Here is a 15,533-nt window from a genome sequence, read left to right on the forward strand (position 1 = left end):
TGATTTGCATATTTCAGCAGTGATGCACTGGGAGACATCTCGGAGCTCACTCCAACCTGAATTATCGCAAAATCTTTCTGTTTTAAGAAAGCAAACTTTTGTTTTTCATAGTATTTTAGTAAGGGGGCTTTTGGACCATTGTAGCCCCTTACACACTCCAATGAGTTCTAGTTCACCATGATCTTGCTGGTTAGTCTGTACCTCTGGGTGTTTCAAGCCCTACTTCAGTGCTTCTAGTGGTCTAGCCATCAAGATGGCGCCGGGTGCGGACGCCACGGCCACAGGGCTCCGGTCTTTTTTCTATTTTTCTCCCTAATTCCTCCCAGTTAGTCTCACCATCTGCCTGGATGAGATGCGGGGTCCACAGGCGCGCACGGCAGGCTGCCATCGGCTGTTCGTGCTGCTCTCTGGCTGCTCTCTGCCGCGAAGACCGACCACAGGGGGAGCACACCATCTCACCAGCACGTGGACCATCCGCTGGGACTTTGTGTGCGAGGAGGGACGCGCGCTGACTCCACAGCCCGGGCCTCCGCATTCCATGCGGACTGCTGAGGGGAGGCACTACACCTTGCCGGGAGACCAGGACGCTGCGCGAGATAGCTCGCGGGAGATGGCTAGGACAGACGGGAAGTCTGTTGCCGTCGGGGCCGGCAGCTCTCCCCCATTGGCCATCTGCGTGAGTGAGAGCTGCATCTGTGGAGCTGCATCTGGGGAATCCAGACGCAGCCTCCCTGGCTGCCGCTGCCTCCGACCGTTCGTCGCCGCAACAGAGGTGCAGATAAGACAAGCGACCTCCACGAGTCTGCGGGGTCAGGGCTACTCCTGCTCTCCGCCCTCCACTACAAACTTCCCACTGGCGCCTGCTACTCTCCAATGCTCCATCTCCACGCTGCAGTGCACAGCCACAAGGGACCTGGGACACTAGCCTCTTCACGTGGCCGCAGTCGCCCTCACCACCACACTAGCTGCAAGCCGCCAACCCACCTCCCTGGACTAGGCCGCAAGCCAGAAGCTGGATTTCTGAGAGCAGCCACTGGTACTCCACTGCTGCAGAACCACCAGCACCTCAGACCTGGGTTCCACCATCATGCCAGGTCTCCTGCGCCCACAGCCTGTTGCTGCAGGGTCAACAGGGTACCTGATGTCCTGCACTCCACCACCACTGTGCCTGTGCCAGAGCTTTTGGAGCAAATGGAGCACACGCAGGAGAGATGGGCAGCCTCGTTTTTTTGTTGTTTTTTTTCTCAACACCGCTACTGCCCAGGTGAGCCCCATGCTGGCTGCTCTCTCTGACCTCTGGGCAAGCTGATCTTGCTGGCAATCTCCGGGCCCCTCAGCTGCCATTCCCTGCTCCACCACGCTGTTCCCTGCTCCACCAAATCGGCCGGGCTGCATGGCCCTTTGCAATCATCAGCTTCATGGCAGGGCCCGTGCACCCACCAGCTCCATCTCGCATCACTGCGGCACAGCCAGCCAAACGGGACGCTTTCCAGTCACACCGCACTGCCCAAGGGTCCTTACTCTCACTCTCATTGTTCTTCTTCCCTATTCTCTCTCTAGCTATCCCTTCTCTCTTTCTCTATCCCCCCCAGCTTCCTCTCTGCTCTTCGTGGACAACGATAGCACCTGTCTAGTTGGGAGCGTGTCGCTGTGTAGCGTCCAGTGCCGAAAATGGCAGTGCTCATATCAGCTCTCAGGCTGCTCCTCCAGTCCCACTCTTTTCTGTTCCTGCTATCAGTGTATGTCCTGCTATGTTTGTATTACATTATTTGTACGTGTATGCTGTAATGCTCTGTTGTGAATTACGTCAACTGTATGTGTATGCTGTAATGCTCTGTTTTTGCTTTTATTGTTTATACGTATGTACCATGCTTAACTGTATACGACGCTCTGCTTAAGTGTACGCTCAAACTGTAATGTTGTCCTATGTATGCTTGTCCCACGTCTACATATGTACCATGCTTAACCTCCCTGGCGGTTAATTGTTTTTGCCACATGGGCAAAAATCCTATTTTTTTTTATTTATTTTTTTTGTTTCATGTAAAGCTACCAGAGTGGTAGCTACATGAAACACCACTAGAGGGCGCATGTGTCCCTCTAGTGCGATCGTCGCCGGCACTAATAGCAAACAGGGGAGCGCGTATATAACGCGTTTCCCTGTTTGGCTTCTCCTGTCGCCATGGCGACGATCGGGATGACGTCATGGACGTCAGCCGACGTCCTGACGTCAGGCGCATCCGATCCGGCCCATAGCGCTGCCCGGAACTCATTGGTTCGGGCAGCGCAGGGCTCTGGCGGGGGCCCTCTTTCGCCGCTGCGTGCGGCCGGTCGCCGCAGAGCGGCGGCGATCGAGCTGTGCGCGCGGCTAGCAAAGTGCTGGCTGCGCGCACAGCACTTTGAATGGGGCGAATCGCCCCTGTACAGCCTGAGAAATCCTCCTGCGCGACATAGCCCGAGCTCAGCTCGGGCTTACCGCCAGGGAGGTTAAACGTGCTATTTTCTTGTTTCTCATCAACGACCCTGTATGCGCCAAAACCAATTCCGGGTACAATCCACCGTTGTACTTGGCGAAATAAATAGATTCTGATTCTAAAACCTGTCTTTGTGACTCCTCAACAGTGCATGCTTTGCAGGCAACCTCACCTATGCACAGCTGGGGTAATTAGTGTCTGAGCTACATGGAATCTACCTAGCTGGGACACTAATTACCCCACCCGTGCATAGGTGAGGTTGCCTGCAAAACATGCACTGTTGGGGAGCAACGAGGACAGGTTTGAGAAGAACACTGTCCTACTCCATAGAGTCACATTACTCCATGCCATGCACTGGTGAGGATCAGCCAATCTGAAACAGTCTGCATGCATGTTGGATTATTATTATCCATTATGTAGCTTAGACCATTTGTTTGCCTGCTGATTTGCATTATTAGTAGTGAATACATTACAGGGTTACATAGAGAGCAGGTTTTACTAAATATATGTATAGGTCTGGTCATTGAGGCTAAGTGCACACATAGCATTCCTTGTGTGCATATCATTCTTCTTACTTTTTAAATCTTCTGTAAATCTTCATAAAAACTTTTGTCTTCTTTGTTGTTCTCTTAATTATTATTCTATTCTACTTTAAGTATGTCTTTATATTCAGAATGGTATTTTTTGTCAATTTTTATTTAATCCTTTCCAATAAATAGGGGAGAATTGATCACTTCTTAACTATTTAACTGGGTGGGGGAAGGTAGCTATTTGGTGATCCCATTATTATAATAGAGGGCTTCCTGATCTTCCACCGTGAGCACTGAAAGTTGCCATAACATTGGGGTGTGCTCTGCAAAAGTACTCTGTGAGGCTTGGTGGTGTATTCTCCACAGTCAGCATGCAACGCATGAGCTGACGTGGAGGAGGTACACACACTAGCACAAGGAAACAGGCTATCCCTAGTATAGTGGAGGGGAGGACTGACTCCAATAGGAGATTGTGGCGCACAGAGCCGGTGCAGATCTGACAGCCACAAACAATGCTTTCGTTATAACGTCTCAGCGCAAAGTAGCGCTGAGCGCATAAACCAGAACTGAGGAGATCAGGACAGGTAAACAGAATGAACGCTTGCTTAACTAGCCACTACTTAGTGACAGCAAGCGTCCACAATAACACAGACTGGAATGAGGCAGCCAATGCGTTGCGGCGATGGCGTGCCTCACAAAGACAGGACAGGATAGTCAGGAAATAGCAGGATCAAGATAGATGAACGTAACACAGACAAATATACAATAAGTATGTATTCCTAGCGTATTACAATTACAGCTATCAATGAAACTATTTGTAACATCTGACTAACATATGTATATATCGGCAATGAACCGATATATGACATAAGCAGGAACGTTGACTAGGACTGGAGTAATACAGGGAACAGGACTCAGAAGGATTCACTATCTCTACGCGGAGATGAACGCAATCCACAAACGGTAACAGAACAGGATTCAGAAGGATTCGTTATCTCTTCGCAGACATGAACGCAATCCACAAACAGTAACAGAACAGGATTCAGAAGGATTCGTTTTCTCTTCGCAGAGATGAACGCAATCCACAAACGGTAACAGGACAGGATTCAGAAGGATTCGTTATCTCCTCGCAGAGATGAACGCAATCCACGAACAGGACCAGGAGCAGGATACTAGCTCAGCACGGGTGCTCACGATACGCGCAAACTACCAAAACGTGCTGGAAAGCTGACTAACTGCACACAGGATATAAACTGTTTGTGTACGTATACATCAGCGACACTGATGTATCAACGTAACACGAATACAAGGAAAATAAAAAACGTGCTGGTATGCATATATATTGGCAATGAACCAATATATGATGCAAAACCAGCAAAGTATCTTTTAGAACAAGAAACACGATCGGGGGCTGAAGCGACAGCAAGACAGGCTTAAACTGAAGCTATGAAAACCCAAGGAAACCCTGCAGGAAGCAGATCTTTATACTGAGGTCATCCAATGGGAGCAGACATGCAGATTCCCACACAGGTGAATGATAATCAGTCACAAGCTGACAGCAGGGAAAGGCCGACAAAGCTATGCAGCTTGCATGAAAAGAGATCAGAACTACCTGAGCTGCAGCACTACTACTTCCAGCAATGCCTGCTGCAGCAGCGATCATTACATACTCCCAATATTATGTACCATGTAGTCATGTATTGCTCAGTGGTCAGAGCCCCATGCTTGTTGTCTCTGCATTCCCTGGGGAACACCAACCACAATGGGAAACCAAGGATTAATAAGACTTGGGTGTGGGGGCTGCGCTTCAGTTTTTTATTCATTGTCCCACATAGCACTACACAGGTGCAACACATTTATTTGATGTATGATGGAAAAGTGCATGCACGTGCATCCTTTCCCCATTCATGTTAATTGAGCCATTTGCACCTACTGCAGGAGTTGAGCCTGGCTCCAAAAACGTAGTTGTGCACACTTTTGGGTTTTGTCTCCTGCATAGGCAATTGTGGCACGTGACCAAGTGTGATACCGTATATTTGTTTGAAATTTAAGGTGAATAAAAATCATTGATCCATTTTCTGTATTTCAGGTTTCTGGCCCTAACCCCATGGAGAGTTTATCATTTACTGTCACTTATATTGCTTGGAGTTCTCATGGTTCAGATTGTGAAACATTTCTTGCTATCCAGGAGCCGGGGTGAGTGTATCATCTGTAATTCATCTAGAAAATAAATAAAATCTTTGACATGTGTTGGACATCACTTAAAGAGGAAATTCAACTAAATTTAATTCCAATCAGTAGTTCAAGGTTCAGTAGGTGATACCCTTTCCCACAAGAAATCTTTTCCTTTTCTCAAATAGAGGGGGGTCTGTATGGCTGATATTGCAGTCAAACTCCTCCCACAGTGTGATGTCATGTCCATGGTCCTGACAGTTTGCCATCTGTGAACCTCATTCCATTGTGGGAAATAATGGCTGTTCCAACTGCCAAGCAAGCAATATCGCCCTCTGTGCATAGAACTCTTAGTAACAAACATTCCACAGATATCACTTACCAGTACTAAAGATATCACCACCTGTGATAAATGTCAGACTATAAATCAGGGAGAGGAAAGATTGTACAATGGGCAAACACTGACTAAAAAATGTATAAATTAATATTGTAAAAAATAAGCCATTATATTAATTCCAATAAGAAAATCCTCAGTGCTTGGTAGACAGGTGAGTATCTGTAGTATCACCACAGTGCTCCACAATATGACATATAGGTGACCATCACCCAGACAAATAAAGCCAGAGGACACTCATCAGCCATAAAAAGTTAGATTTATTTAACTTCCTTTCAAAGCAAATATACAATAACTTACTTTGAGAGTCATTGCAATAGGAGCTAAAGTAGGGTTGCAACGTTATGAAAATCCACGGTATGATACGATAACCGTCTAAAAAAATACCACGGTATATGGTATTATAAAATTATTTGGACCCGGGCCTCCCCCTCACATTAAATAATGTGCCCCCCGGTATGGTAGCCAGATGTGCCCCACTCCATATGCTTAAGCCGCCTGGGAGATTTGGGTGCAAGGTAAAGCTGTAAAACGGCTCACTCTGCTCCTGAAAAAGTCCTGGCAGCGTTACATACTATTCCCCCTCCAGGTCGCTATGGATAGTGGTGAAAGATGTAATTCGGCTGCCATTGCAGTGTTTTTATAGTAATTTGTTCTCTGTCTTTTGACGGGCCCAAATTACTCACCGAGCACAGCTATAGCTGTAATTCCTATTTCGGCCAATGGCAGCACTGGCTGTGCCCAAAACGCTGGCGTTGTTTTTACGGAGCTCCACTCCCACAACCCGCTGTATGATAGCCAGATATAGGTGCCTCCAGTATAGCTAGTTAGGTATAGGTGCCTTCAGAATAAGTAGCCAGGAATAGGTGCAGCCAGTAGGTGCAGCCAGTAATAAGGGGCCACTGTATAGGTAGTCAGGAATGGATGCAGCTAGTAATAGGTGGCTACAGTATAGGTAGCCAGAGATGGGTGTAGCCACTAATAGGTGGCCGCAGTATAGGTAGCCAGGGATGGATGTAGCCAGTAATAGGTGGCCGCATTATAGGTAGCCAGGGATGGGTGTAGCCAGTGATAGGTGGCCACAGTATTGGTAGCCAGGGATAGGTGTAGCCAGGAATAGGTGCCTGCAGTATAGGTAGCCAGGGATAGGTGTAGCCAGTAATAGGTGGCCGTAGTATAGGTAGCCAGGGATTAGCCAGTAATAAGTGGCCTCAGTATAGGTAGCCAGGGATAGGTGTAGCCAATATTGATAGCCAGTAATAGATGTCCGCAGTATAGAGAGCCAGGTGGGAAGAGGGGGGATGCAGCAGCGGGGGTAAACAAATACTGACTTGCCGGGGGTCCTGCATACGTGTACTTACTTCTTTCTTCTTCCTGTTCTTGTGTTCCATCTCACTGTTACAGGGAGATAGAATGCAAGAGCAGGAAGGAGGAAGAAGTAAGTAGTACACGCAAGACCCCCAGCAAAGTGAGCATGTGTTTAACCCCACCACTGTTCGTGCCCCCGCCGTTGCTTCGCATCCCTGCTGCTGCGTTGCCCTGCCCCCCGCGAAAACCGGTAAAATGCGATTGTGCATAGTATGATTACCATGTACAATCAAACCGCTGTATACTGTCGTATACAGCAACCCTAATAAAGAGTGTATTGTGTATGCCACATACAGAGCAAACCATACAGTATTCAATCGATTTTCGGCGTTCTGCTGTCATCAGGGTATATGCCGACACCGATCGGAACTGAAGACTGGGCATTTGTCGATTGAATACTGTATGGTTTACTGTGCATGTGGCATACACAATACCCTCTTTATACACCAAGGCTCCCTGTTGCAAGGACCCTTGAAGTAAGTCATGGTATATTTGTTTTTAAAGGAAGTGAAATAAATTTTACTTTTTATGGCTGATGAGTGACCTCTGGCTTAATTTGTCTGGGTGATGGTCACCTATATGTCATACTGTGGAGCAATGTGGTGATACTACAGATACTCACCTGTCTACCAAACACTGAGGATTTTCTTGCACTTCTGACACCATTTGTAGATGTGGCTACCAAAGCAGCTGGTGGATCGAATATCTGTGTGCTAAGGCTGGAACAGCACCTGCATCTTTTTACAACATTTTATTAATTACTGTATATTCCTGCGTATAAGACTACTTTTTAACCCTTGAAAATCTTCTGAAAAGGTGGGGGTCGTCTTATACGCCGGGTATCATTGATGCCGGGTGGTACGCCCTATCCTGTTACCGCCTCTCAGATCTCCCTGCTGAGGGAGCGCAATCTATTCTTCCATACCGCTCTGAACAGGTAGACAAGGAGAGCTGACCAGTCTACTTAAGGAGAGTTGACCAATGCAACAAGTCAATTGACTATATACTGTTATATACTGGGTAACACATACAGTACAGCACCAGTATCTATTCATACACAGCACCAGTACATGATTTTTTTATTTTTATTTGGTGTGTGTTGAAAGAGGGGTAGTCTTATACGGCGAGTATATCTCAAACTCTATATTTTAACTGGAAAAGTTGGGGGGTCGTCTTATATGCCCAGTCGTCTTATACGCCGGAATATACGGTACGTTATTTTTACTACAGTTCCTCTTTAAAGAGAATCTGTATTGTTAAAATCGCACAAAAGTAAACATACCAGTGCGTTAGGGGACATCTCCTATTACCCTCTGTCACAATTTCGCCGCTCCCCACCGCATTAAAAGTAGTGAAAAACAGTTTTAAAAAGTTTGTTTATAAAGAAACAAAATGGCCACCAAAACAAGAAGTAGGTTGATGTGTACAGTATGTCCACACATAGAAAATACATCTATACACAAGCAGGCTGTATACAGCCTTCCTTTTGAATCTCAAAAGATCATTTGTGTGTTTACCTTCTGTCCCCTGCAGCTCTCATGCACTGAATAGTACACTGGCTAATCATTTCTTCCTGCAGACAGCTCTGCCCCTGTCTGTAATTCCTCAGTATGTGTCAGCCAGCTCCTTTCACAGCCTAATGCTGGATACACACCATGCGTTTCCACGTTCGATGCGTCCGTCGATACGCGTCGATTCGATTATTTCCGACATGTCCAATTCAAGCTTCGATGGATCGTTAGGTTGATTTGCCATACTTTACATGGCAATCGACCTAAAAATCATTGAAATTCGTTCGGAAATGCTCGGAAATAATCGAATCGACGCGTATCGACGGACGCATTCAACGCGGAAACTCATGGTGTGTATCCAGCATAACAGAGGAGGATTTTTATCCAGCTCTCTTGTCTCACTGATATCTGAGAGCTGAGACACTGCTGGCTTATGTAAATAATACACACACTGGAGTGTGCATAGAGGGGCCTGGAGAGGGGTGTGCATAACAGATCAGCATGGAAGAGTTGGCAGCCTTCCACACACAGGGCAACAAGTCCGACAGGGGAAAGATACATTGATTTATTACAGAGACTGTGATAGTAGAAAGTGCTGCAGTAAGCCTGAGCACACTAGAATAGGTTTAGGAACTTGTAGGATGGTACAAAACAGGATGACATTTTTGTTACAGAGTCTCTTTAAGGATGGAGGCCACGACTTCTGAGATTACTAGCTTCATAATTGTCATGTTGATTCTGGGACTTCAGTGCTTTTTGAGTCTCTAACCTGCACTCTTGACGCATCTGTGCATACCTCCTCCCTGAACTGTGTGTGTGTATTCACCTTTAGTGATATTCACCATTATTTGGTTGCCTTTGCTATGTGCATACTGATTTTCTCCGATGCCCACCATCAGCTTGTTAGTAATCAGACATTTTGGCATATCATGTCTGATCAATACTGTTATGCACTGCTAAAGGCACTAGCAGCTTGCACCCATGCCTCTGCCCATCTCTAATCTTCATATACCCTACACAATGCTTATCCAGGAACAGTATGTCTATACAGTACATTTTAAAGACTTCTGCATTTCCTCTTAGTGCATTGTAGTGTAATGTACGTTTTATCTGTTCAGGTAATTGTAAAGACAAACAAGGAAGTCTAATGCTGGGAATACACTGCTCGATTCTGAGCCATTTAGATGGCTCGATAGATAATTTCCGACATGTCCGACCTCCCGCCCAATTGTTTCTGCGATTGATTCCACATTGAGGACAATGGAAAAAGATAAGAAAAAGTGAGCGGAAGATAAGAGAGTCGCCTGCGAAATCGAGCGGGGAATCGATCGGGCGGGAGAATCGAGCCGCAAAATCAAGCCGTGTATGCCTAGCATTAAGCCCCATCTACACCATACAATTTTTTGTCCAATTCGATACATTGATTCAATTTGATTCAATCCGACATGTCCCATCGGGATTCGATTCAATTTACCATTGCAAAACAATGGCAAATTGAATCGAATCAAATCCTGATAGGACATGTCGGATTGAATCGAATCAATTCATCGGTGTAGATGGGGCTTAAATCGTGCTGCATTCCATTATGCAACATGACTGGAAATTGCAGTGACAATTGTCCATGTTGTGCCAGGTGGATAAGCTAAGAACTCTAAGCTAAGAAGCATGAAAATGCCATTTTGTCTGAAATAGGTAGAACAATGTAAGGAGGTGACTCAGCCCATTCTGAGTAATTACACCCACTGATGACGCTTGGCGGAATGACTTTCTGATGTCTCTGAATCCACAGAAAAACAGTTTTATTATACAATGTAGTAATTAAAAAAAAATCTGTTTGGTATTAATTTTTGCAAGTTTCACTCCTGTTTAATATTCATCCTTTTAGCTTTCTGTCGTGTAGATCTTCTTATTTCTTATATGTTTTATATCTGTTTATGCATGCAGAATGACTTATGCTTGCCCTCTTGTAGGTGCACAGGTATGGAGAGGAGTTGTCAAAAGGTAGGATGTATTTATTTACTGACTACTTTGACTCATTTTGTATTCTTGAAAACATAAATACTTGTATAATAATTCCCCTCCATGAAAAAAATCACTATAGATATACCACAAAAGACATAGAATTAAATCACATGATAGAGCAGCTACTAGCATCCACACAGATATCTGTGTGATCAGTGTGCTGACTTGTTCTGGAGGCTGCACGAGTCTTGGGAAGATTCTCTCCAAAACCCAGAAAAAGCAGCAGGTAGGCATCCACTCAAGTGCACCTTTACAAGAGCCCAGTAGAAAAGACTAAGATTGTAATGATCGCCACATTGAACAAAGAGAGTCAATAATTGAGCCGTGCACAACACAGTGGCATATTGGATAGCTTTCTCAGTGGTGGGTTCAAATCCGGATGAGGACTCTGCATGGCGTTTGTATGACCTCCCTGCATTTGTGTGTTTTTTTCCAGGCATCCTGATATTCTGCAGCTTCCCAAAATGTACATATATGCTAAATGGCTTACCCCAAAAATTAGCCTAAAGGTTCCCAATAATGATAAAATCTTACCATTTCTATGTAAAATGATGGACTACCTAAAATATTATTTAAAGGGAATCTGAAATGAAAATAAACTTATGAGATAATGAATTGTATGCGTAGTACAGCTAAGAATAGAACATTAGTAGCATAGATATGAGTCTCATATTATTTCCAGTACAGGAAGAGTTAAGAAACCTCACTTGTTATCTATGCAAGAGAATTTCTCTGAGCTCTCCCAACAGTTTGGTCGGCTACAGTGCTTTTTTTCTGAGGCACTTATACTTTAAATCAACAGTGACATTCAGCTGCAGATAAGGTTTTTACTGCAGGAAAATGCAAAGGGTCATTAGCTTTGCTCTGTTTCATAGTTTAAAACAGGGGTCTCCAACCACTGGGCCTGGGTCGGGCCTCTCGCCCCTCTCCTCCCGCAGCCGCCGCTCCTGTTACCTTATGAGCTGGCGGCCGCTTCTTTTCTTATATTCCCTGGTGGCTCCTCTCCTCTTTGCAGCATCTTCTATAACTGCAGCGTTTCCCACAGCTGCTGTAAGGGAGGGAAGGAAGCAGGATGGCGGTTGCCATGGTAACGGCGATGTATATCACCGCCACAGGAAGCTGTTGTCCCGCTTCATTCCCTTCCTTACAGCAGCCGTGGGACATGCTGCAATTATAGAAGATGCTGCAAAGAGGATAGGGGCCACCAGGGAATATAAGAGAGGAAGCGGCCGCCAGCTCATAAGGTAACAGGAGCGGCGGAGGGAGGGGGCACTCAGGGCACCTATCCTAACTACACTGGGGTAACTATACTAGCTTTACTGGTGTAACTCTACTAGCTATACTGTGCTAAATTTACTAGCTATACTGGGCTAACTATACTAGCTATACTAGGGTAACTATACTAGCTATACTAGGGTAACTATACTAGCTTTACTGGGGTAACTATACTAGCTTTATTGAGGTATCTATACTAGCTATACTGGGGTAACTATACTAACTTTACTGGTGTAACTCTACTAACTTTACTGGTGTAACTCTACTAGCTATACTGTGCTAAATCTACTAGCTATACTGGGCTAACTATACTAGCTATACTGGGCTAACTATACTAGCTATACTGCGGTAACTATACTAGCTTTACTGGGGTAACTATACTAGCTTTACTGAGGTAACTATACTAGCTATACTGGGGTAACTATACTACCTATACTTGGGTAAATATACTACCTAACTAACTATACTGGGGCAACTATACTCCTTCTACAGGGGCAACTGTATTACCTATACTGGAAGGAACTATACCTAGCTACCAACTTACCTATATACTACCTTCCAAATCGGGGAAAGGGGGTGCTACTGCCACTAACCAGGCCCCCCCGACCAACCCCAACTCTGGGACCCAGAGAAAATTTGGTCTGGATAGCGGTCCCCGGGCTGAAAAAGGTTAGGGACCCCTGGTTTAAAATACAGTGTGGTTGGTATTTCAAATATGATAGAATGATGCAATGTTATAAAAAATGATATATACCTGAAAATAAATACATGAGACTTTTTTTTGCTACTAATGTTCTATTTGTTATCTGTACCACACATACAATTCATTATATTTTTTTTTTCCGCTTCATTGTCACTTTAAAGTATGTTTCCTCAGTTTACCTGTCTACTACTTAGATTTGGTAAGATTGTACAAGTAAGATTAATGGGCACCTTTAAGCCTAATGCACACTGGCCAATTTTACCACCTCCATGTATTATGAAGGTCAACAGATATTGAACATTATGAGCAGATTGTGAAGATAAAGCCTCATACTACATGGAGGTGGTAAAATCAGTCAGTGATTGGCCAATCATAATTGAAAGTGTGTATCAGGCTTTAGACTATGACAGAAACATATTACTGTGTGGGGATCAGATTCCCCCGTCCTCCTCGGTCCAACGATGACGGAGATAAAGCTCCCCGAACAGCGGGGATGTAAATATTTACCTTCCCGCCTCCAGCGCAGGCGCAGTATCGGCTCTCCTCCTCGGAGATAGGTGGAAATAGACGATCGCTGTCGGGCCACTCTACTGCGCAGGTGCATGTCTCCTGCTCCTGTGCAGTAGAGCGGACCCGACGGAGATCAGCTATTTTTGCCTATCTCCGTGCGGAAAGCCGCAAAAGCGCCCCCGCTGGAGCAAGGAAAGGTACAGAGTCTCTTTAAGTCACTGCTCAGGGTCCCTTTAAAGTGACACTGAAGTGATAAAAAACTTGTAATGATTTGTATGTGTAGTACAGATAATAAATAGAACATTGGTAGCAAAGAACAGAGCCTCATATTTTTATCTTGAGAGATATAGCTTTTTTGCATCATTCTGTCATATTTGCAATTACAAACTCACTGTATTTTGAACTATGAAACAGAGCAGAGCGAATGACCCTTTGAACTCCCCTGCAGTAAAACCTAATCTGAAACTGTGTCTCCCTGTTTCTTTGATGTATACGTGCTTCAGAAAATAGGAACCAAGTTGGGTTGGAGAGCTCAGAGAAGCTCTTTTGCATAGATAACAATTGAAGTTTCCTAACTCTTCCTGTACTGGAAATATTATGAGACTCTGTTCTTTCCTGCTACTGTTCTATTTCTTAACTATACTACACATACAATTCATTATATCATAGGTTTATTTTCACTTCAGATTCCCTTTAAAGGATACCCAAAGTGACATGTGACATGATGAGATAGACATGGGTATGTACAGTGCCTAGCACACAAATAACTATGCTGTGTTCCTTTTTTTCTTTCTCTGTCTGAAAGAGTTAAATACCAGGTATGTAAGTGCCTGACTCAGTCCTGACTCATACAGGAAGTGACTACAGTGTGACCCTCACTGAAAAAGGAATGTAATCAATATTTAGTAGATCCTCCTTTTGCAGAAAGTACAGCCTCTAAACACTTTCTGTAGGTTCCAATGAGAGTCTGGATTCTGGTTGAAGATATTTTGGACCATTCCTCTTTACAAAACATCTCTAGTACATTCAGGCTTGATGGCTTCTGAGCATGGATAGCTCTCTTTAACTCACACCACAGATTTTCCATTATAGTCAGGTCTGGGGACTGAGATAGCCATTCCAGAACGATGCACTTGTTCCTCTGCATGAATGCCTTAGTGGATTTTGAGCAGTGTTTTCGGTTGGTGTCTAGTTGAAAGATCCAGTACCGGCGCAGCTTCAGCTTTGTCACTGGACATTGGTCTCCAGAATCTGCTGATACTGAGTGGAATCCATGCCTCCCTCAACCTTGACAAGATTCTCAGTCCCTGCACTGGCCACACAGTATGATGCAACCACCACCATATTTTACTGTAGGTAGCGGGTGTTTTTCTTAGCATGCTATGTTTTTTTTCCTCCATGCATAACGCCCCTTGTTATGCCCAAATAACTAAATTTTAGTTTCATCAGTCCACAGCACCTTATTCCAAAATGAAGCTGGCGTGTCCAAATGTGCTTTATCATACCTCTGTTTGTGCTGTGGGCGGAGAAAAGGCTTCCTCTGCATCATTCTTGCATACAGCATCTCCTTGTGTAAAGTGCGCCGGATGGTTGAACGATGCACAGTGACTCCATCTGCAGCAAGATGATGTTGTAGGTCTTTGATGCTGGTCTGTGGGTTGACTCTGACTGTTCTCACCATTCGTGGCTTCTATTTATCCGAGATTTTTCTTGGTCTGCCACTTCGAGCCTTAGCTTGAACTGAGCCTGTGGTCTTCCATTTCCTCAATATGTTCCTAACTGTGGAAACAGACAGCTGAAATCTCGGAGACAGCTTTCTGAATCCTTCCCTTAAACCATGATGGTGAACAATCTTTGCCATCAGGTCATTTGAGAGTTATTTTGAGACCCCCATGTTGCTACTCTTCAGAGAAAATTAAAAGAGGAGGGAAACTTACAGTTCACCCCATTAAATACTCTTTCTCATAATTAGATTCATCTGTGTGTGTAGGTCAGGGGTCACTGAGCTTACCAAGCCAATTTGAGTTCCAATAATTAGTTCTAAAGGTTTTGGAATCAATAAAATGACAACAGTGCCCAAATTTATGCACCTGCCTAATTTTATTTAAACATTTATTGCGCACTTTCTGTAAATCCAATAAACTTAATTTCACTTCTCAAATATCACTGTGTGCGTCTCCTATATGATATATTTAACTGACATATTTTATCTTAACAACCAACAATTTATACAGGAAAATCATGACGATTAACAAGGTTGGCCAAACTTTCGCATCCCACTGTATTTCTTAGCTGTACTACACATACAACTCATTATCTCATACATTTATTTTCACTTCAGATTCCCTTTAAGGCAATGGAAAAAAATCTGCAATTCTCTGTCCTGTTTTGCTTTTCAATACAGTGGAAGTTTTATTGGAACCATAGGAGAGTTGTGGACTTGTTTCCTTTGCCTGCAACTGACTGCCTCTGTAAGAGGCCTTTTTTTGCACCTCCATGGCAGTATGCGGTAAAAGCAGTATAATTTACTTTTAGACTTGAATTAAGACAGCCTAATGGTGGCCATACAGTAATCAA

The 15,533-nt window shown here is 44.5% G+C and overlaps 1 protein-coding gene across 1 annotated transcript in view; it reads left to right on the top strand.

Annotated features, from left to right (window-relative positions):
• RETREG1 (reticulophagy regulator 1) overlaps window positions 1-15,533 on the top strand; it is a 159,895-nt gene that overhangs the window by 14,915 nt on the left and 129,447 nt on the right. The window contains exons 2-3 of the mRNA XM_068236722.1: window positions 5,091-5,197; window positions 10,417-10,447. Coding sequence (XP_068092823.1) covers window positions 5,091-5,197; window positions 10,417-10,447 — 138 coding nt within the window. The remainder of the gene's footprint in view (window positions 1-5,090; window positions 5,198-10,416; window positions 10,448-15,533) is intronic.

The sequence above is a fragment of the Hyperolius riggenbachi genome, chromosome 5 (genome assembly GCF_040937935.1).
Source record: "Hyperolius riggenbachi isolate aHypRig1 chromosome 5, aHypRig1.pri, whole genome shotgun sequence".
Classification (NCBI taxonomy): domain Eukaryota; kingdom Metazoa; phylum Chordata; class Amphibia; order Anura; family Hyperoliidae; genus Hyperolius; species Hyperolius riggenbachi.